The 21,904-nt window shown below is 33.3% G+C and overlaps 1 protein-coding gene across 1 annotated transcript in view; it reads left to right on the top strand.

The window, feature by feature from the left end:
- The window catches only part of ABCA13 (ATP binding cassette subfamily A member 13), a 474,630-nt gene that overhangs the window by 96,374 nt on the left and 356,352 nt on the right, over nt 1–21,904 (top strand). The window contains 7 exon segments of the mRNA XM_044676455.1: nt 2,008–2,213; nt 2,951–3,090; nt 4,632–4,746; nt 7,136–11,872; nt 13,688–13,800; nt 13,803–15,453; nt 18,726–18,832. Coding sequence (XP_044532390.1) covers nt 2,008–2,213; nt 2,951–3,090; nt 4,632–4,746; nt 7,136–11,872; nt 13,688–13,800; nt 13,803–15,453; nt 18,726–18,832 — 7,069 coding nt within the window.

Here is a 21,904-nt window from a genome sequence, read left to right as displayed (position 1 = left end):
CACATTATAAATTATACCATACATCTCAACCTCCACTAACTCTCTCTCTATAAAATTATATCTCTCATATATATCTATATATATATATATCTATCTATATATCTCCTCCTCTGGTAGAATGAAAATCCCTTGAGCTCCAGGATGATTTTATTTTTGTCTTTGTATCTACCATTGTTCCTGGCACATGGTACAAACTTGCTTGTTGAATGATTTATTTATTGTCATTTTTATAGTCTCTTAATTGGACTCTCCACCCTTTATTCCATCATACTTAGCCATGTCATATTAATCTTCTTAATGAATCATTTTTCACACATTCCCCTTTCTTCAAACTCTTAATAGTTTTTTATTGCTTAGAGAAGAGCTCTTAAACCCACATTTTATTATTTTATATTGATAATAATTATGTATGTGTATTCTACATCAAACCAGCTTCCCTTTTTTCCTTTTCAAAGATTTATATATATGCATACAAACATATGTATAATAGGTGTGCATGTTTTGTATATGCCTACATATGTACAATCTGTCTCCTCCAATAAAATATAAACTTAATGAGGGTAGGATATGCTTCATTTTTATTTTTGATTCCTCATTACTGGGCACAGTAGCTTAATAAATGCTTGATTGATTGATCAAGGGAGGGAGAGTTTTATATTATAATTTAGGGAAAACTGAAAGCACTTGGAGGAGGCCCAGGTTTAAGCCCATAGGATGAAGTCCAAACTCTTAGTCTAACATTAAAGTCCATTAGCTCCAAAATATTGCCTCAAACTATGTACCTTATCTGGGCCTCAGTTTCCTCAACCATAAGAACTTTCAGAGTGTGGTTGGATTGAATATTCTCCAGGTTTCTTCATAGCTCAAATGCTCTGTAATTCTATTTATTCAAACTTGCCTCTAATTATTGAATGCATATCCTGAAAGAATTGGTCTTACTGTTGTTGCTTCTTGATATATGCTATGATTCCCTACCCTATTGCCTTGATATCCTTCTTCTTTTGGCTTTGCTTTTCTAAGTCCTTCTCTTACCCTGATGCTCAATTTAAGTCTCCTTGAATAATATCCTCCTTAGTGATACTCAAAGATATCTTGTCTTTGATGAACACTTCCTCCTGTGAATTCAATAGTAATTATTGTCTCTTCCACTCTTTTCCATAATTAGTCTATAATTCTTTTTTTTCCAGTAATACCATTATAGGAAGGTTTAAATAGGGAAAGACTTGGAAAATGTGGGCCTGGTCCAATTCCTGACTCTTTTTACATCTTTTTTATGCCTATATATTCTGATGGTATAATTCCAACTGGACTTGGAATTATGAAAACCTGAGATTTTTCTCCTGTAACTCATATCTGTTTTGAACAAAGTCTCATGCTCAATTAGGATCTGTTAATAACAATTACTTTAATCTCTGGGTACAAAAGTTAAGGACTTAATTGTAAAAGGTTTGACTTTTCAGCCAATTCTAGACTTCTTTTTTTAAAATTGATTTTCCACTGATATATTGTCATGTTTATTTTTGAAACTGGTAATTTGAAGGGGCAGCTAGATGATACAGTGGATAGTTTGCCAGGCCTAGAGTCAGGAAGACCCATATTTGTGAGTTTAAATTTGTCCTCAACCTACTACCAGCTGTGTGACCCTGGGAAAGTCATTGAATTCTGTTTGTCTCAGTTTCCTTATCTGTTAAGTGAGCTGGAGAGGGAAATGGCAAGCCACTCCAATATCTTTGCCAAGAAAATCCTGAACAGGGGTCATGACTGATAACAACTAAACAACAATAATTTGAAGTGCAGAGTAAGAGAAATATGGATTTAATAATATTTATTATTAGGATTAAGGGGACTTACCATGTTCTTTGAATTTTGCAGGTTCAGAAAGACACTTTTCGCTCTACTGAACTGTCATGTTAAATAAGGATGTAGGGTACTGTGATTCAGAGTCAATGGGTATTATTATTATTATTTTTACTTATTACAAGCTGAGTTTCTCTCTTTCCTTTCAAGGATGGAATTTTTCAGGAGGTGCTCTTTGGACGAACAAATTGGTCCACTGCAATTACTGAAGACTTTCTGGGCTGGCAAGAAATTGAACAGCAACTTATAGAGAGTACAACTGTTTGTTCTTGGTTGTATCAGTCATTGAGTACCCAGATATCACCTGGAGCAGAGAGCTCCCTCATTTATTGCCAGGAACAGATCATTTCCACACTGTAAGTATACCATGTTACTAAAAACAAAATCAGAATGTTTGGAAACCTAAATGATTTCAACCTTATTTTTAAGAAAAGCATCAATCAGGTTATTTAAATATTTCCTTGATAGAGATCACGGATATTCTATTTATACCTCTTATCTCAGAGGCACCCATTGTATAAGAAACTGTGGCCCACCAAGACCTGTTCACATTCTTGACCTGAAGTAATGATCTGAAGGTGACCTGAAGTAAACAAATACCCCAAACCTAGAATACAGAGATTTCAAAGGAGTCTATGGATACATTTCAGGGGTCCATGAACTTAAACAGGAAAAAATTACTTTCTCTAACCTGTAATTAAAACTTAGTACTTCCTACATTTATTTCTGGGATGAGTATTGTAGACCAGACTACCAAATGGCTTCATGACATAAAAAAACTAAGAACTTCTGTGATTATCTCTTCAGGAAATGAGGGGGAAAGGTAATACCATTAGATTGATCATAACTCTAATTTGTTTAGGCAATGAGGGGAGTCAAAGGTCTAAAATAGGGGTGAGGTATTTCTAAATTTGATAACCACCATGATCTTAGCTCTTGTTCTCTACCTTTTATACACATAACTAAAAGAAAGAGGTTAAGAAAAGAAGATGGAAGGTAACAATCAAATTTAAATGGTAGTGAATATAACAGCTTTCTTTAAAAGACAATCATTAATTTTTTTGCCTTCTAAGAGCTCCATTTGATTTTTTAGAGTTTTCCATACATTGGAAGAAGTCCAGTTTGCTCTGGAACAAAATAACTCCTGGAAAAACTTAACAGAACTTCTCAGGAAAACATGTGAAGCTGCTCATTATGTGAATAAGCAAGAAAGTTTCCAAAGAGGTGCATCTGGTAAGTCAATAAGCAGATCAAATTTTAACAGAAATGTTTCAATATTTAATGAACATAAAAACATAGAGAAAGAACATAGAAAAAGGATTGAAACTAGGATTCCTGGATTTAAATCTTAGACCTATTTTTTAAATAATTATATGGAATTGGAAAACTTACTTGTTCTCATTTGACTTCACTTTCTTTATCTGGAAATAGAGATGATTGGTCCTGTCCATCTCTAAAATCCCATTTAGCTTTAAATCTATGCTGGATTTAATCCATACCTCTGTTGATTATTACTCATGTGACTTTGGACAATTCATCTAACCTGTTTGAGCCTGTGTCCTCTTCCATAAAAAATGGGGCCATGAGTGGAGACATGGTATTTTCAATAATGGTCTTTTCTTAGAGTTAAGAAGACCTGTTCATGTATTGCCTATGACTCAAAACGTTATGACCATAACTTAATCATTTAACTTCTCAATGTCCAATACAAATAAAGAGGTGTTCTCTATCCTAATGTGATTATAAGCCTGGACCATCCCCTTCAGCAAGGAGGATGGGATGGGGGCAGCTAGGTGGTTCAGTGGATATAGAGACAGGCCTAGAGATGGGAGGCCCTGGATTCAAATATGGTTTCAGATACCTCCTGCCTATGTGATTCTGGGCAGGTCATTTAATCCCCATTGCTTAGTCCTTACTGGTTTTCTTCCTTGGAACTAATACACAGTATTGATTCTAAGATAGATGGTAAGGCTTTAAAGAAATGAAAGGAAATGAAGGATATCTCCCTGAATCATTTTTGTGAATAATTAAAAAGTAAAAGTTAGCCAACTAACAACTATTGTTTACTATATACCCCATTGGACAGTATTATGAAGCCTAAAGATCTTTTTTCTAAAGAATATTTTCAATTGCATAAAATAAAATAACAAAAATTACAAAGAAAATGACATATTGTGATAATTACATATGTAAACCTTAGGTTAAGGACTTCTGCCAACAGTCATTGTTTTACTCATATGCATCAATGGCTAGAATTAAATATATGTACCAATTGACTAGAATGAAATTTATGTATCAATGAACCATGTGACAAAATAATTATTTCCATGTTCTTATTATTCTGGAGTTAGAGGGGAATCAAAGAAGAGGTTTTGCTTGGTGTTGTATGGAAAATGATAACAGAAGAGGATACATTTGCAGAGCAAAGCAGTTTAGGCAAATTCATGAATTCAGTCAAACTGATGGATTGCAGCAGTGGGTATATGACTAGGGTCATCTTTATAAGTGAGGTAAATAAATAGTCTGTGTATTCCCTCAAGGATATAGCTCAGATCAAATCAAGCTTGTAGACACAGTTATGATGTCATAACTATATATAGTTATAATCTAGCCTGTAAGAATTTTTTCCAGACTCAGAGAAGTTTTCAAAATTTCCATTTTTAGTATTTTAGACTCCTCTGGTAGAAGGAGAACACTCTTATACCTTTTACTTTAGATATTTGCTATTATTCACCATATTAAAAGTCAAATCCTGAAATTAATTTTCCATCTAGCCATTTCTGAAAAATCCCCTTGTAAAGGAGCAAAACTCGATTGGAAAGACATCACTGATACTTACTTTGTGTTTCTGAAAAATTTGAGGAAGTCCCCAAGGAAGTCATTGTCTAGGTAAGTTTTCATCATTCACTTTCAAGATCTTCCCATAATTTTCACTGTAAATGAAGAACTGTTGCTTTGATAAAGTTACTTTCATTTTTTAAGGTAAAAGGAAATCTTTTGAAATATTTATCGTCACTAAAACTAATGGTTTTGATATAGAAAGGTAAATTTAGATTAACTGAGCAATGTGTATCTGTATCCTGCATTCCAATAGTGTTAGACTCAGATAGAAATGGATTTCTATAAGACCATATATTTACTTTGATGACGACAAACGATTGTCCATGTTGTTTTTTAATATATTTTCATAAAAATATATTTTGTTAAATATTCCCCAATTATATCTTTTATTTTATTATTAAACCCTTACCTTCCATCTTAGAATCAATACTGTGTATTGGTTATAAGGCAGTAGAGCAGTAAAGGCTAGGCAATGGGGTTTAAGTGACTTGCCCAGGGTCACACAGCTAGAAAGTGTCTAAGTTCAGATTTGAACCTAGGACCTCCCATTTCTAGGCCAGGCTCTCAATCCATTACGCCACCCAGCTACTCCCTCCCTAATTATATCTTAAACTGTTTCATGACTCCATTGGGAATTTTGCTAACTCAGTGTCTGAGATCCAAGTTTGACACCTTTACTGACTATACAAACACAGTTAAAGAAAAAAGATTAATTTCTTTTCTAAAGATCAGTGCACTTGACATGGCTGTCCTAAAGATGAAATTTTTCTCTTGAGAATGGCCTACTTCTGGGTTTGGAGTTCAAATTTGTGATTTAATATCAAGGAATCTACAGCTAACATTAATTGTTGGGAAGAGGTCAACAATATATCCTGCTTTGCAATGGCGAATTTAGAATGTGATTGGTAATCTGATGCACACCTCAAATCCATGCTCTGAGATTTACAGGATTATGAGTGAGTTTATTGAGATGAGGTGGATCAGGAACCTACTTACTCATTCTAAGCACTTTCCTGAAACTGTCTGGCTTAGAAAAATGGTCTCAACTAGTGAAGATTGCTAAGACCAGCTATTGACTGTTAGAGAGAGGTTACAGAATTGGTCCTGGATTTTGTCAGTTCATTGCTCATGACTGGCTATGATCCTAGTACTTCACATAATGCCTGGCACAGAGTAGGTGCTTAATAAATATTTATTGATTGATCAACTGGTTTACAGAAAAATAAAAATATAATAACCATTCATTTATAAGCATTTATGTAATATAAAGACATAATTAATAATAATCAGAAATATTAACTATTTATAACTCAGACATCAGAAAAGTGAAATGTTTGTCCAAGCGAGAGTCTTTGGCAAATTCAGAAATGGAGGCCATATCTCCTTATTTTTGTTTCAACACTTTTCACCTCATCACTCTACCGTGAATAATTGCACAATGACAGTAAGGAGAAGGTATCAAATTGTAAGATGGTTAAGAGTCTTTTGGATCCCCATGTACCACTGAACTCTCTCAGCCAAAGAATCGAGTACTATATGATGCCAACAGCCTCAGAGTGTCTAGTGAAGGTATATAACTTTATATAGGTAAAAATTGATCTAGGAAAAATTATGACATAGACAAAGGTTTTCTGTGGCATCCTCCCATTTTTTTATTCTTAATTGGAAGACTACTTACTTCCTCAGATGCCTATTACCTTTCTACTGCTAACCACATTTCTTTTCCATCTAAGACTACCTGCCTCTTGCTGAATGAGTATCTTTTACTCTTACTTCCCTTCTCTATTAAAATTATTATTCCATTTTACCCTAATCATAGCTATGAAGTAAAAATATAATTTGCTATAAGAGATGTATACATATGGAATAAAATCTACTGTGCTAATGCTCTACTTTTAAATTTCTTAAAAAGAGTGTACCAAGACAGACAAATCTTATGCTTAAAGGAATGAATTTCCATTGATGTAATTTGAGATTTTCATGACAGGATAAGAGAGAGATAAATTTTAGGCAGGCATGGAGCTACCCAACTGCCCTCAACTTCAGTCATTAAAACTTTATTACTTTAGGCTTAAGATTTATCTTTTGGGCTTAATTCTGACAACAATAGCAGTAACCAAAGGTCCCAATGATCAATTAAGGATTGCATTTTATTGTTTCACTGGAAGAGACAACTCACTAATATTTTAAAGTAATACTTTCTTACTTCAGGTATAAATAATATTTGCTATTTTAAAATAACTTTCAAAAATTGTTTTCTCTAAAGACAAAAGCATTTGAACTACAGCTGTACAACCAAAATACTTGAAAAATTTTTTTATCTGTTATAAGGAAGACATATATATAGAAATGCATTTCTCTCCTGCTATAAATAAATTTGAAATTTAATAACATTGTTGGTTGATACATTAAAACACCTTTGTTTTTAATATTTCAGAATCTTGATGTATATCAAGGATCTTTTGCAAATGAAAAAGAAGTCACATACTTATGAAGATGAAGAGAAAAACTTCTGGCTATTCTTTATAGAATTTGTAGAAAAAATGGTACTGCCTGGTTCTTTGGTTTCATCCAATCATACTGCATTCCAGAATCTTGCAACCCTCACTGAAGTTATCTGGAATAAAACTCTTTGGTGGATGAATACTTCTAGAACTTCAGAAGCTGAACCATCTTCTCTTAATACTCAGAAATTTTCTGAGTTTTCTAAGGAAGTTATAGAGAAAATCCAAGTTGTTTCAAGCCTCTGGGAAGAGAATGAATATGAAGGATTTATGAGATTCTTGGAATTAATGTTTTATGAAATTAATCCTAAGCTTTTAGAACTATGGATGTATGGCATTCCAGAAAGAGAAAGAGACAAATTGGAAACCTCATCAGCTCTTTTAAATTTGTCAATTCCAGAAAATCAAAGAATCTTTGGAAAAAACTTAAACTTTACTCAGTATTTCCATAGTTTACCTAAACCAAAAATTTTAAACTTGGATTTTGTACATTTAAGTGAAATGGTCATAAATAGTCTCTATGAACTAAGGTTAATAAAGCAAGAACAAGTCACTGCAATCCTGAATACAGTTTATGCTCTACAAAACATATCAATCCTTTCCTCAAATTTTTCTGTTTCTCAAAAAGAGTACTTGGAAAACATCTTGACTCATATCTATCAAAATGTCTTTAAGGATAAGGATTCTGCTGTACTTCTTCAATTATATTCTTTAATTTATAAGGATATTTATCAGCTTTTCTCCAGTTTTCAGAGTAGAGAGTCTTTGTTAACTTTCTTCATTCAGATTTCAAAAAATATTTCAGCTATTATCAAGAAGTTTAATTTTCAGGATATGAGCGAAGCTTTTGAATTTCTCTCTGAAGCTACAAGCTTTCTGGATCAAATATCTGAAGAATCACTCTGTGAAAAGCTCTTTTCAGTTTATAACTATCTGGAACTTCAGGCCAAATCTCTAATCCCCAAAGAAGGCCAAGAAACAAAAATGATACATGCGACTATGATGAGTCTGAAACAGTTGCTCATAAAAGATAAAAATTTTCGGATATCTTTATTTCAGTATCTGAATCAACTTTTCAACAACTCACTGGAAAGACACTTGGATAACCAATGCTTTGATTTGGATGATAGACCTCTGTCTTTGAATTGGTCAGCAGATGTGAGAAATTCCCTCATTCTTCCTTGGATCCAAATACTTTCAAACCTAACACAAAATATTGTCCTGAATGAATCTTTAGCTATACAGTGTACATTTTCATGGGTCCAAGTGTGGTTTGATATCTGGGATGCCATTTCTCAAGTTTTAAAGCGTAATGACAAGTTTTTTCCTTCTCTACAGATTGGCCTCAGGGAACTTTCTTCAGAACTGGGAAATAAATCTGAATATTCTGAAATGTGTCAGAGCATGTTTCCTGACCATGTTCCTATAAGACTTATCACAAATTTACTAAAAAATATAGTTCAAGATGTTGATGCCCAAAATTGGAATGCCCTTACTGGTCTCTCCTCTGTGCAAGACAATTCGTTAGCCATCATGAAATCACTAAATACAGAGAAAGTGAAGAAATCCCTTTTGACAGTAGAAAATATAATACTCAAATTAAAAAAATTCCCATTAAATATTAATATTAGCAGAGAATTTTTGTACTCCCTGTTTGAAATTTTCATGGAGCTAAGCAACACGACAGGATATGTAGACAAAGATGCATATTTAGGAAGTCACATACTTCCAAATTTTCTAAGAGGCTCTGGAGAAGAATATGTGTTTACTGTTTTACAAGAGACATTAAGATTCCTTAGAAATACATCCTATGACCAAACTTTATTGTCTTGTGCTGGCATTTTGCATAATATTACCAATTTAGTTATGGAACATGATATAGATTCAAAAAATGCTTCACAGAAGTTATTAAGTGTGCTGGATGTTTTACATTTCATTTTAACCTCTGAAGATATAATTAAGAGGCTAGAAGGCTGTACTTTATGGATAGATATAATCAGAAATATAGTTGTCAAATATAATACTAATTCATCTGACCACTCACTAGACTTTTTAAAATTGTTTTTATCTTCAAGAAATGTCAATGGCACAAAAATCAAATTGAGAAAGTTGTTAGATTTTGTTACTTTCATATTAAGTTCAACAAAACCTCTCTGTTCTTTTAATAATTTAGACATGCATTGTCTGGATATTTACTTTAGAAATGTAACTAATTTTGCAAAAGTTGTAATTACTTCATTGTTTGAAAAGGAAAAGATTCCAATGCTTGACTTTATATTTAAGATTTTAAATAATTCAGGAAACCAGATCAGTTTAATTATCAATAACTTAACAAGAATTTTAGAATTTTCATCAGATTCAAACTGGAAAAATTTTACTGAATTAATTACAAGAGCCTTAGAAAAGTCAGATAACTCTCCCAATCCATTCAAAATTGCCTGGCATCAATTAATGGCCCTCTTTGGAGAAATTAAAAAACTTGTGAAAAATATCACTATTAAAATTTTAGAAAACAATTCATCTGACATTAACAAAGTTTTAAAGATTTTTGACAATTTATCAAAGGAAAAAAGTACAAATCTGTTAGGTGATTCAATTCAAAATTTAGGAAGTTATTTTGCATTTAATTTGTCTCATGATCTGAAAAATTCACCAACCCATGCAATTATGAAAGCAATTGGTCTTAATATTCAACTGGCAAGGGATGTGATTAATTCTTGGCTACCATCTATTCTTCCTAACATTCCACAAAACTCAGGGAATATTAAAGTTTTGAAGAAGATCAGCACTCTTATACGCAACCTCAAAAATGCAGATGTAGAGCTCTTGGTAGATCAACTTGAAGAAATTGGTGGGAGTCTTTGGGGTTTTTTAAAGAATATCAGTGCTTTAGAGGATGGAAATTTGGGGATTGACTCATTAGTTGGATTAATGAAGACATTTGTACACAGCTCACATTCTTGGAATATTAACCATCTGTGGCAGCTCTCACGCTTTTTCCCTAAAGATGAAGTTGATGCAGTAGTAGATGCATATTATGTACTTCCTCATGGAGTGAGACTTTTACAGCAGATAGCTCATAAGAACATTACAGAGGCCCTACTGGATGTATATAACTTCACACTGGTTCATGGAACTAACATTTCTACAATCACTAAGGAAGATTTTGCAAGTGCCATTAAAGACCTTCTGGACATAATAGAGTTGGTTACAGATGAGCCAAATATTGCTGCAGAGGCATTAAGTTGCCTTCCAGTAATTTGGTGCTTGAACCACACAATTCTACAGCTTCACAAGGATCTAGTAATGGAAAAGTGTAATTTATACAAGTCTGCGCATCCTTTGTTGTATACCAAATTGACTGATCTCTTTCATCACCTCCAGCTGATGCCTTTAGAGAGAGATTTACAATGTTCAAATGAGAGTTTAAGGATAGAGGTGACTTATAGGGTGTACTGTTTCTTTCATGAATTAGCAGCATGGAATTCCATTTTTATAAAGTTTTCTGAGGTCCTAAATGTCAATAACTCACTTCTGAGGGAGCTTCAAGGGTTTTGGTACAAGGTATCTCCCTATATCCTGCCTTCTGGAAAATCAAGCAATGCTAATGACTCCATACATTGTATGGTAGTCCCAGGGAAATGGATTGCTTTGAGAGTCATAGACAAGTTGAAAAAAATGAATTTTACAAAGATTTTTGAAAAACTATCAGTTCTGAACAAGATTCAACACTGGAATATGGACAAAGAAACATCAGTTCGAAATAAAACTACCATGAATTTGAAAAAGTGGTCAAAACTAGTCTCTAGTTTTGCTGTAGAAAGCCTGACTTTATTTTTCTCTCCAATTCATCCATCTTCTAAAACAAACCAATTTAATAATCTCTTGAAGGTACTATTAAACTTTGGTAAGAAGAGTAGCATTATTGACAATCTGGAAAGCCTATGGCTTGAGTCAGAGAGATTTATGCAAGACCTAACTAAGAATTTTAGTATTAGGTATATACTCTCTTTAGTCAAACAAGGAATTCAAATAATAGAACCACTCGATGATCAAAATACAAAACTGACACTTTCCCAGTTTTTGAAACATTTTAATTCCTCATCTCTACATGGGGCCAGATTCCTTGAAGACCTTCTGGTAGTGACTAGAGATTTGCTCCACGAATACACAAATGGAAATTTCTCTACAGTAATAGCTACATTGATTCATGTTTTGGATGATAGAACTTCTCCGGATGATAGAACATCAAGCATTGGTGATATTACTGACTTTCTAAAACACTTCAAGAATATTTCTAGAGAAGGTAACAGTTATGTTACATTTGTTGCTCGTTTGCTAAAGGTAGAAAAACAAGCTAATTTCTCTGTTGCTCAATTCCTTTTTGAAAGCAGCCTGATTAGTGCAATCAATTACCTTGCTTGGAATTTTCTGGAAGCATCCCCGAATTTAAATGACACTGGCCTTCCAATAATGAACTTCATTGATCTAATGTTTAACTATACACAATTCGAAAATAATAGGGCAAATCTCTCTCTCCACCCAAACAGTACAATGGAACTGTTAGAACAATTTTTTCAAAAATTCTTTTTTCCACCAAAGGGAAATTTTGAGAACAAAATATTCATTTTGATGGAAGACTTATATAAAGGAATAATGGCTGAGATGAGGTGAGCATAAATATGATTTTATTTGCTATATTGCGTGTTATGGAATAGATTTAATTTTCTGAAGTCTGTTTAAATTGTACTAACAGCACTGTTACACTTACCTTGATTGTCTATTTGATCCTGTGCCATTTTAAAAATGAATTTTACATTAGGGGGATTGTGGGCTTATTAAAAATTGTAGGGTTATATAATTTTGGTAAGCCTCAGCTACTTAGGAAATCTGTCATTGTCTCTAAAGATTTTGTTGTGTCATTCAGAGCTTTCCTTTGTTTTAAAAATATTATCATTAACTAATATAACTTAATATGGACTTGAACAGTGAGTTTTTACTTTCAAAAGGTCCAAGTTTAATTTTATGTGAGTATCTAACAAAGACAGCATGACAAAGTAGTCAAAGGAGCTGGCCCTGAGTTAGGAAGACATTCGCTCAAGTATTTCCTTTCACCTATATTAGTTTATAACTCCAGGCAAGTTACTTTGTAAGACAATAAATTATAGAAATGTTGCCAGTCTGAATCTTCTTTTCCTTTATAAAATCAAAGATCTAAATTTTAAAATTTATAAAAGCTTCCTACAATCCCTATAGTTGTCTTGACTTTCTAATGATAAATGAGTAGAAAAAAACTCGAAGTTCAGTTAAGTGAAGTCATTGTAAGACATGTCTTGAAATGCAAAACGAAATTGGTTTATTGTCCTTTATGGACCCACTTTTTCTTTGAAGATGCTTTTTAGAAATTCTGGAAGGTAAAGGCAATTTTTATCAAATTTTCCAACAAGTAATTTTTAATTTGACTAATTCTTTGAAACTGTATGACTTATATAATGCATTTATTAATACTATTATTAGATGAGATCAGTGATATGTATATATGTACACACACATATATATAAATACCATTATTTTATAAATAAATACATGATTCACTTAGAAATAGTAAAACTGTACCAAATAAATGATACTATACTTCACCTCTTTGTTTCTCAGTTTTCTCATTTACCATATAAGGGGGTTGAATCAGATGATCTATAATGACCCTTCCAACTAATCCATGTTTCATGACCTCCAAAATGATGGGATTGGAGTAAAATTTTGAAGGTTCTCTTTAATTTGAAATTGATGATCCCACTTGCAAGTTTTCAATGATTATTATCCAATATTTGGATTCTATATACTCATTTTGTCTTTTGTCTAAAAAATGACACAAACTTTAATTTTTAGAAGAGGAATTAATTCTTAAGTCCTAAAGAAATGATAAGAGAATAAAGCAAGGCCATCATTTTGTCATTGACCCATTTGTAATGAAACCATGAAGACATCTTAATTTTAATAGGAGCCTGCTACAAATGACCATTTTAGTCATCAATATAAGGCTAATCTTCTATTAATAAGGCCTGAAACCAGATACTTAAAGAATTTTGTTCTTCATATGATTTAAATTTTTGGTCCATTTAAAAGACATTTAGATGAATATGTAATCCTATCAGTAGAGCTGTTCCATACATAAAATACTTAGATGGATATGTGATCTCATCAATAGAGGTGATCCATCAATAAATGCAGTTAGTAATCCTTCAAATCCTCTCAAATTCTTATCCTTATCTTTCCAAAAATATTCCATGGAAACATCAGTTAATGAACTAGAGCTCTTTCTAATTCTTTTATTCTATATATTAGTGTAGCACTTGAGATGTTGAAATATTGTCTCTCATTCTTGGTATAAGATTGGCTTACCTCCTTTCTAGAATACATACTTTTGATGAAATCTTTTCATGATCTTGACTATATTTGAATATTTTTTCTTGTTATTTTTACAGTATTGCTTCAATGAACAAAATTTTAGATGTTTTGAAAATGGATCCTTTTACTAACCTGATAGAAGACAGGTTATCTAGTTTAAGGAAAGACATTTAGGATCCAATGAAAGACTCATTGATATTCAACAAGGGTTCAAGTTTATCTGACATTTATTTCATGTTACTTTCAGAGATATTCCTACAAGAAACAACAGTGAAAATGATGCTGACCTGGTTAAGAATAGGACTCATTTGCTTTCAAAGTTGAATAATTTTGAGGACCTTAAAGAATTCAATGAAGATCTCGATTCTACAATTCAACTTGTGAGAAAAAATTCTGCAAAAATAGTTGGCCTGATGGATATTATCTTCAGTTATAATATTAAGGATCTGCATGCTTTTTCCTCTACACTCCAAGTCATTCTTGCTAATTTAACAGAATTAGTGACCTTTGTAAATGATATTTTCCCTTCAGAAGAGAGAAAGCTGGCAGAAATTACCAAGCACTTACTAGATAAAATTGCTTACGGAGAAAAGGATATTCCAGAAGGTTTCTTGAAAATGTCTCAGGCTTTGAGCACTTTGTTACAGGACATCAAGAAATTAAGAGGTCTTTCACAGTCAATAGATGCTGTGGTTAAATTCCTTAAGCTATCTAAAAAAATCTCTGCTCAAGTGGCCACTATTTTAGAAAGTCAAGTAATTTCCAAAGCAGAGGAAAAGTTAAATTTCTTTGACTTGCTCCATTCTTTTTTGCAAGGAGCTGTTCACAATGTAATCAATGATATAACTTCCAAGAGGAATTTAGAACTTTTAAGTTACAAGGAAATAGAGAGCTTGCTGAAGCCACTGCTGGATGTCACCTATTGGACTATTGAGATTAAACCCTTTGTTTCCAAAGAATCCAAACATGTGAATCAATCACAATCAACTAGTTTCCTTTCATATCTAAACCAATCTAAAGACATTTCTAAGATTGTAGAAGAGATTGCTCAGTTTATAATCAATTCAAAAAAGCATCGTGTGGAGGTGGAACATCTTGTATTAGCTCTCAAAAATGTGACCCAAACTTTATCTATAGATGCCAAAACTCTAATGGGAGAAGTTCTTGATTATTTGGTGCCAATAAATAACCTCACTAGCCAGGTAAACTTTTTAAATTCTAATCTGAATTCCTCCCATCATTGGCTCCAGGATTCAAAATGGGAACGATTTTACAAAATGGTACTTTTTTGGAATGAAATACTGTCTCAGAGCAGCCCAGAAAGTGGGACTAACTTGAAAATGGTGATTGCTCCATCCCTAGAAGCTTTGGGGAATAATTTACAGGAGGGTGTCTGGGATATATTTAATCTACTGCTGACATTTGCACAGCATCCAAACAACCTTTCTCAAGCCATAGGGAGCACTGGGAAGATGCTGAGTGTTTTTGGAGGACAGTTCAGTAAAGCTCTATTTTTTAACAGCTCTACCATTCACAACATGACTCACCAGCAACTTGAAAAAGCAATTCAGGTTGCATTAAATAAAACAGCTCTCTGGATGGAATGGCTACGTTTACTCCACTCACAGTGGAGACATTCAACAAAAGCTTTATTCCCTCTCACTTGGGAGACTTCCATTAATGTAACTACTGGAAAAGGTGTGTTGTCCAAACTACTGAACATTAAGAGGGAAGAGAATAATTTTTCACTTACTTTGAAACCTTTATCATGTTTTGAAAAGTCCATTAAAAGAATAATTGCCCTGGCAAAATACTGGCAAAAAGGACTACTGCAAAATCAAAGGTAATTTTTCCTTTCATAATTCATAAAACTATCAGTTTAAAAAGTATGGAAAATGAAATGTAACTATGTAGCATACAGTTAAGCAGATTATATCATTACAATGTCCAATATTATTTTGCATAAAATTAAATTATATGCATATGACAAATGTATAAAAAGTACCTGGTAACTGTCAACCAATGTGTAAAATGTAAGTTCTTATTTCTAATTTCAGTAATTAAGATATAAAAGGATTTGGATAAAATTTTTTCAGTTTTATATTAGTCAGTAGCATATACTAAGTTCTTACTATGAGATAGGCATTATGCAAAGCACTGATAATACAAAAATAAAAATGCAAAAGTTTCTGTTCACAAGAGGCAAACATTGTCTCAGGGAGAAAAACACACATACATAGAGAATGCATATAACATAAATACAAATCTTTCATTGACAATTGATGCTGGGTTCAGGGAGTTCCACTGCCTTTCTCTAAGGGGTACCTTTCAAGTTTGGAGTTATGCACATAAATTGGACTGGATTCAGTCCTGGAGAAGCCTCACCTCTAATTATAGGAGGGGAAGGCTCACTTTTCTCACAGTCTTCGGCTTGTTAGGTCTCTTAGCCCAGTGCCCTATAGAGAAATTGATAAATGTTTAGATTGTGCCTCATGTTTAGGATATCCCTAAAGTCTGAGTTCGGGGAGAGGAAGTAGAAAGCTATTACCAAATAGTACTACAATACAATTCATGTAATGAGACATGTATTTGCACACACACAAAAATTAAAAGACACAAAAGACTCAAAACATACAGTGATAAGAAATAAGGAATGACTAAGTTAAATTTTATAAATTAAATTAAATTAAAACAACCTAATTTTGTCTTATTTTGAAGGACCCTGTTTATTTCACATATACTTCTTACTATAGTCCTGATACTGTGAAGCTTTGGTAGTAAAAGTTCCAGAAGAATGTCTTAACCAATTCCTTTCCTTAAGGGAAGCTATAGGTGAGGGGAAAGGGTATGAGGCTTGAGTTTGACAAAGAAGGATTTGTAGAACCATTGTCAGAGAGTAATACTAAATATATTCAGATATAAGGAAGGCAACTCTAATAAAATGTAGAGAATTGGGATGGGAATCCTGTTCAGGAAGGTCTAAAACAAATTAAATAGGTGGCTTAGTAGATAGAGAGCTGGATTTGGAATCAGGAAGACCTGAATTCAAATTCTGTCTCAGAAACGTACAGTGTGGTCCTCAGTTAAGTCATTTAAATTCTCATTTCAGTTCTTCATCTGTAAAATGGGCACAACGATTGCCCCTACTCTTCAGTTTTGTTGTGAGGAACAAAGGGGATAAGTTAGATATATAAAGTATTTTGTAAGCTTTAAAGTATTATATCAATGCTAATTGTGATTACTAGCATAATGATGAAGATGAAAGATTCTGAGGAAAACTGAGAGGTCAACCAAAATATTAGATACCAGGGAGTCATTTGTTATGGATTCGTAATTGTATTGGGACTCTGGTTTTAAATCAATATGATAGATTTTTTAGCAGATCAACTCAAAACTAATTCATCTAATAGGCTGTTGTATCCTTCAAAATAGTCACCCTTAAAGCCTATAATTTCAGTGATGTTCAAAGCACTCTCCATTGCTCAAAGTATTTTTGGAATTTTATCTTTTTAGAATTCTCTTAAAAACTTACAGTACTTTCTTTTAAACATCCTCAGTGATACTAAATCTCTTCCCTGTGAGAGAATATTTGATTTGGCAGAATAGATGAAAGTTATTTAGAGCCAGGTCTGGTGAATAAAATGGCTTATCAAACTGAATAATAAAAATTTAATTCAAAGCAAAATATGATTATAAAGTTAGAAGATTGATTTTCTTAGGTATTTATCATTCTTCCAGGTTTTTATCATAGCCTTAGAGTGGAAAGAGACTTTAGAGGTTGTCTTGACAAAACTCTCCTTTTATAGATGAAGAAAGGAAGGCTTGGAGGTGAAGTAATTTGGGAAGTTTCATACAGATAATAAGTAGGATAGTTAGTTTTGGAAACCACTTGCTCTGATTCTAACTCCAATGACTTTTTGGGCAGTTATATAATGACAATTAAGGGAAACTAACAGTATATAGGGATGAGAAATGCTAGAAAATGGTAGAAAAGAACATAGTCTAAGCTGTAATAGATCTGTAAATCTAGTAGGAATCTGAAAATAGAGATAAAAAGAGGTAAGATGAATATTATAGAGGGAAGAGAACAAGACTTTAGCAAATGAGTTCATCTCACATAACTCTTCTATTTAAATTCTATTTCGGGTCATTGCATTAGTCATCACCTCTCCTTTCTCAGTGAGGTTAATTGTTAGTCTGTAGTCTCCCCTTCTCAGGTCTCCTTCCTATGGAATATAAGTTCTTTGAGGACTAGGACTGTTTCATTTTTGACCTTGTATCTTCAGAACCTAATATAGATTCTGGAACTTAGTACTTGAAAAAGTTTGCTGATTCATTTATATTAATTTATAGTCATTCCTGGTAGAGTAAACAAAAATAGTCTATTTTACAACAAATATTTGACTCCTGGAGAGTCTAAATTTTTTCATTTGCTGTTGATCACTTTCTACTAGTTTAACATTTCAAAAAAGCATGAGGCAGAGGAGGCAGGGAAGTCCTTTGAAGGTGACAAAGGATCTGTGACTTCATTGTTGTGGGCATTGTATCCAATGACAAACTATAGTCAGTCTTAGTAAAGGATAGTCTTCATGAATTGCAGTGGTATAGAAAAAAAATCACCTCATCACTCATCTTCTGTGATGAGTCTCTTTCAATCTACCTAGAATGGTACTCAGGGAGCAGGTACAAAATCTATCACCATGATTGTTTTTCAAGACTTTCTGCATTGGTAGGACCTGCTGGTGGTGTTTTTCCTAGCATAGCCAACAAGAATACAAAGTCATTTTCATTGCTCCCTTGTGTAATGACTTGGGGATTTAATTCAAGAATTTGGTAAGGTAAAGCTCAAGGTTAGTTAAAAAAATTGTTTTGGACAAAGGTAAAAAAGAATTGATTAAAATAAAGACGGGATTATTTATGGATTTTAGTTATATTATCTACATTTTTCTTCTATCTGAGCAAAATGGTTAATCAAGAGGTGGTGATTATCCATGTTGTAATTCTTTTTTTTTTTATTTCATCTTTATTATTTCTTGAAGTATGTAGTGCTTTAGCTTAATGGGGTTTAGTTATGTGCATATTAGCATTTAATGACTGTTTTTCTTCTTTTTTCAGTGTCTTCGAAATATGTCAGTTTTTCCAGAAGCACTTAAAGCCCTCTACTGCCTTAGCTCTTCAGAAGGTGAAGATGACAGTTTTGAATGTGTTAATCATCCTATCAGGTGGGTTACTTTAAGATCAATTTTTGATAATTTTCAAATAATCTAAATTAATTGCCCCAATGCCTTTTGTATACTCCTCGGTTTAAACATTTGTTTGGTGAGATATGATATAAGCTACTATGACTCTGAACCTATTGAATGAGCTCTGTTGTAAGGGGGAGGTATTACAAGCAGATCATATGATCATAACTCATTAGATTTAGAGATAACTCAGTTTAACTCCTTTGTTTTGCTGATGAAGAAGCAGATGCAGGCAGAAGATTAGGGACTTGTCCATATTCATCTTGATATTATTATGCCTCAGGTCCAAACAAAACACCCTGACAACTTTAGCTCAGGGTCACACAAATTTTTTACTAGTGTCCACATGGTCAGAACCTGTAAGTACATGTGCTACATTTTGAGTATATAATAAATTGAATTCAACATCAACTGAAATTGCTGATTGGCCCAAGTTTTCTAGCATAACAACTCATGACAATTAGTGGTACATCAATGGTAGTGGCAACTCTTAATGAACTAATTCAAATATTCTAAGGACTTGGGTCTTTTCCTACTAAAAATAAGACAAAAATACAATTGTTTTAAAAGCCACACGTCAAATAAGCATTTTCATTACATAATTAATTTTTTTTATTATTTGCAATATAGTAATCTTTTTTTAAACATTTATTAATATTCATTTTTAACATGGTTACATGATTCATGCTCCTCCTTTCCCCTTCGCCCCCCGCACTCCCCCCACCCATGGCCAATGCACATTTCCACTAATTTTGTCATGTGTCTTTGATCAAGACCAAGTTCCAAATTGTTGGTAGTTGCATTGGTGTGGTAGTTTCGAGTCCACACCCTCAATCATGTCCACCCCGACCCATGCGTTCAAGCAGTTGTTTTTCTTATATGTTTCCTCTCCTGCAGTCCTTCCTCTGAATGTGGGTAGCGTTCTTTACCATAAATCCCTCAGAATTGTCCTGGGTCATTGTATTGCTGCTGGTACAGAGGTTCATTACATTCAATATTACCATAGTATATCAGTCTCTGTGTACAATGTTCTTCTGGCTCTGCATCTGTTCCCAGAGGTCTCTCCAGTTCGCCTGGAACTCCTCCAGTTTATTATTCCTTTTAGCACAATAGTATTCCATCACCCGCATATACCACAGTTTGTTCAGCCATTCCCCAACTGAAGGACATACCCTCCTTTTCCAATTTGTTGCCACCACAAAAAGCACAGCTATAAATATTTTCGTACAAGTCTGTTTATCTATGATCTCTTTGGGGTACACACCCAGCAATGGTATGGCTGGATCAAAGGGCAGGCATTCTTTTATAGCCCTTTGAGCATGATTCCAAATTGCCAGCCAGAATGGCTGGATCAGTTCACAGCTCCACCAGCAATGCATTAATGCCCCAATTTTGCCACATCCCCTCCAACATTCATTACTCTCCCCTTCTTTCATTTTAGCCAATCTGCTAGGTGTGAGGTGATATCTCAGAGTTGTTTTGATTTGCATTTCTCTAATTATTAGAGATTTGGAACACTTTCTCATGTGCTTATTAATACTTTTGATTTCTTTACCTGAAAATTGCCTATTCATGTCTCTTGTCCATTTATCAATTGGGGAATGGCTTGATTTTTTATACAATTGCTTTGAGTAATTAGACGCCTGTCAGAGTTTTTCGTTATAAAGCTTTTTTCCCAATTTGTTGTTTCCCTTCTGATTTTGACTACATTGTTTTTGTTTGTACAAAAACTTTTTAGTTTAATATAATCAAAACCATTTAATTTACATTTTGTGATTTTCTCTAACTCTTGCTTGGTTTTAAAGTCTTCCTTTCCCAGAGATCTGACAAGTATACTATTCTGTGTTCACTTAACTTGTTTATAGTTTCCCTCTTTATATTCAAGTCGTTCACCCATTCTGAATTTATCTTGGTGTAGGATGTGAGATGTTGATCTAGACCTAATCTCTCCCATATTGTTTTCCAAATTTCCCAGCAGTTTTTGTCAAATAGTGGATTCATGTCCCAAAAGTTGGGCTCTTTGGGTTTATCATACACTGTCTTGCTGATGTCATGTATCCCAAGTCTATTCCATTGATCCTCCTCTCTATCTCTTAGCCAGTACCATATTATTTTGATGACTGCTGCTTTATAGTATAGTTTAATATCTGGTACTGCCAGGCCCCCTTCCTTCACATTTTTTTTCATTATTTCCCTTGATATTCTTGATCTTTTGTTATTCCAAATGAAATTTGTTATAGTTTTTTCTAATTCAGTAAAGAAGTTTTTTGGTAGCTTGATAGGTATGGCACTAAATAGGTAAATTAATTTGGGTAGAATTGTCATTTTTATTATGTTTGCTCGACCTACCCATGAGCAATCAATGGCTTTCCAATTGTTTAAATCCAGTTTTATTTGTTTGGAAAGTGTTTTGTAGTTGTTTTCATATAATTGCTGTGTTTGTTTTGGTAGATAGATTCCTAAGTATTTTATATTGTCTAGGCTGATTTTAAATGTTGTTTCTCTTTCTACTTCTTGCTGCTCTATTGTGTTGGAGATGTATAGAAATGCTGATGATTTATGTGCATTTATTTTGTATCCTGCAACTTTGCTAAAGTTGTTGATTATTTCTACAAGCTTCTTAGTTGATTCTCTAGGATTTTTTAAGTAGACCATCATATCATCTGCAAAGAGTGATAACTTAGTCTCCTCCTTGCCCACTTTGATACCTTCAATTTCTTTTTCTTCTCTAATTGCAACTGCTAGTGTTTCTAGTACAATGTTAAATAATAGAGGTGACAATGGGCATCCTTGTTTTACTCCTGATCTTATTGGGAAGGCTTCTAATTTATCCCCATTGCATATGATGTTTGTTGATGGTTTTAGGTATATACTGTTTATTATTTTTAGGAAAGGTCCTTCTATTCCTATACTTTTCAGTGTTTTCAATAGGAATGGATGCTGTATTTTGTCAAAGGCTTTTTCAGCATCTATTGAGATAATCATGTGATTTTTGTTTGTTAGACTGTTGATATGGTCAATTATGTGGATGGTTTTCCTAATGTTGAACCA

The sequence above is a fragment of the Gracilinanus agilis genome, chromosome 1 (assembly GCF_016433145.1).
Source record: "Gracilinanus agilis isolate LMUSP501 chromosome 1, AgileGrace, whole genome shotgun sequence".
NCBI lineage: Eukaryota > Metazoa > Chordata > Mammalia > Didelphimorphia > Didelphidae > Gracilinanus > Gracilinanus agilis.
This window is presented reverse-complemented; position numbering and strand designations above follow the sequence as displayed.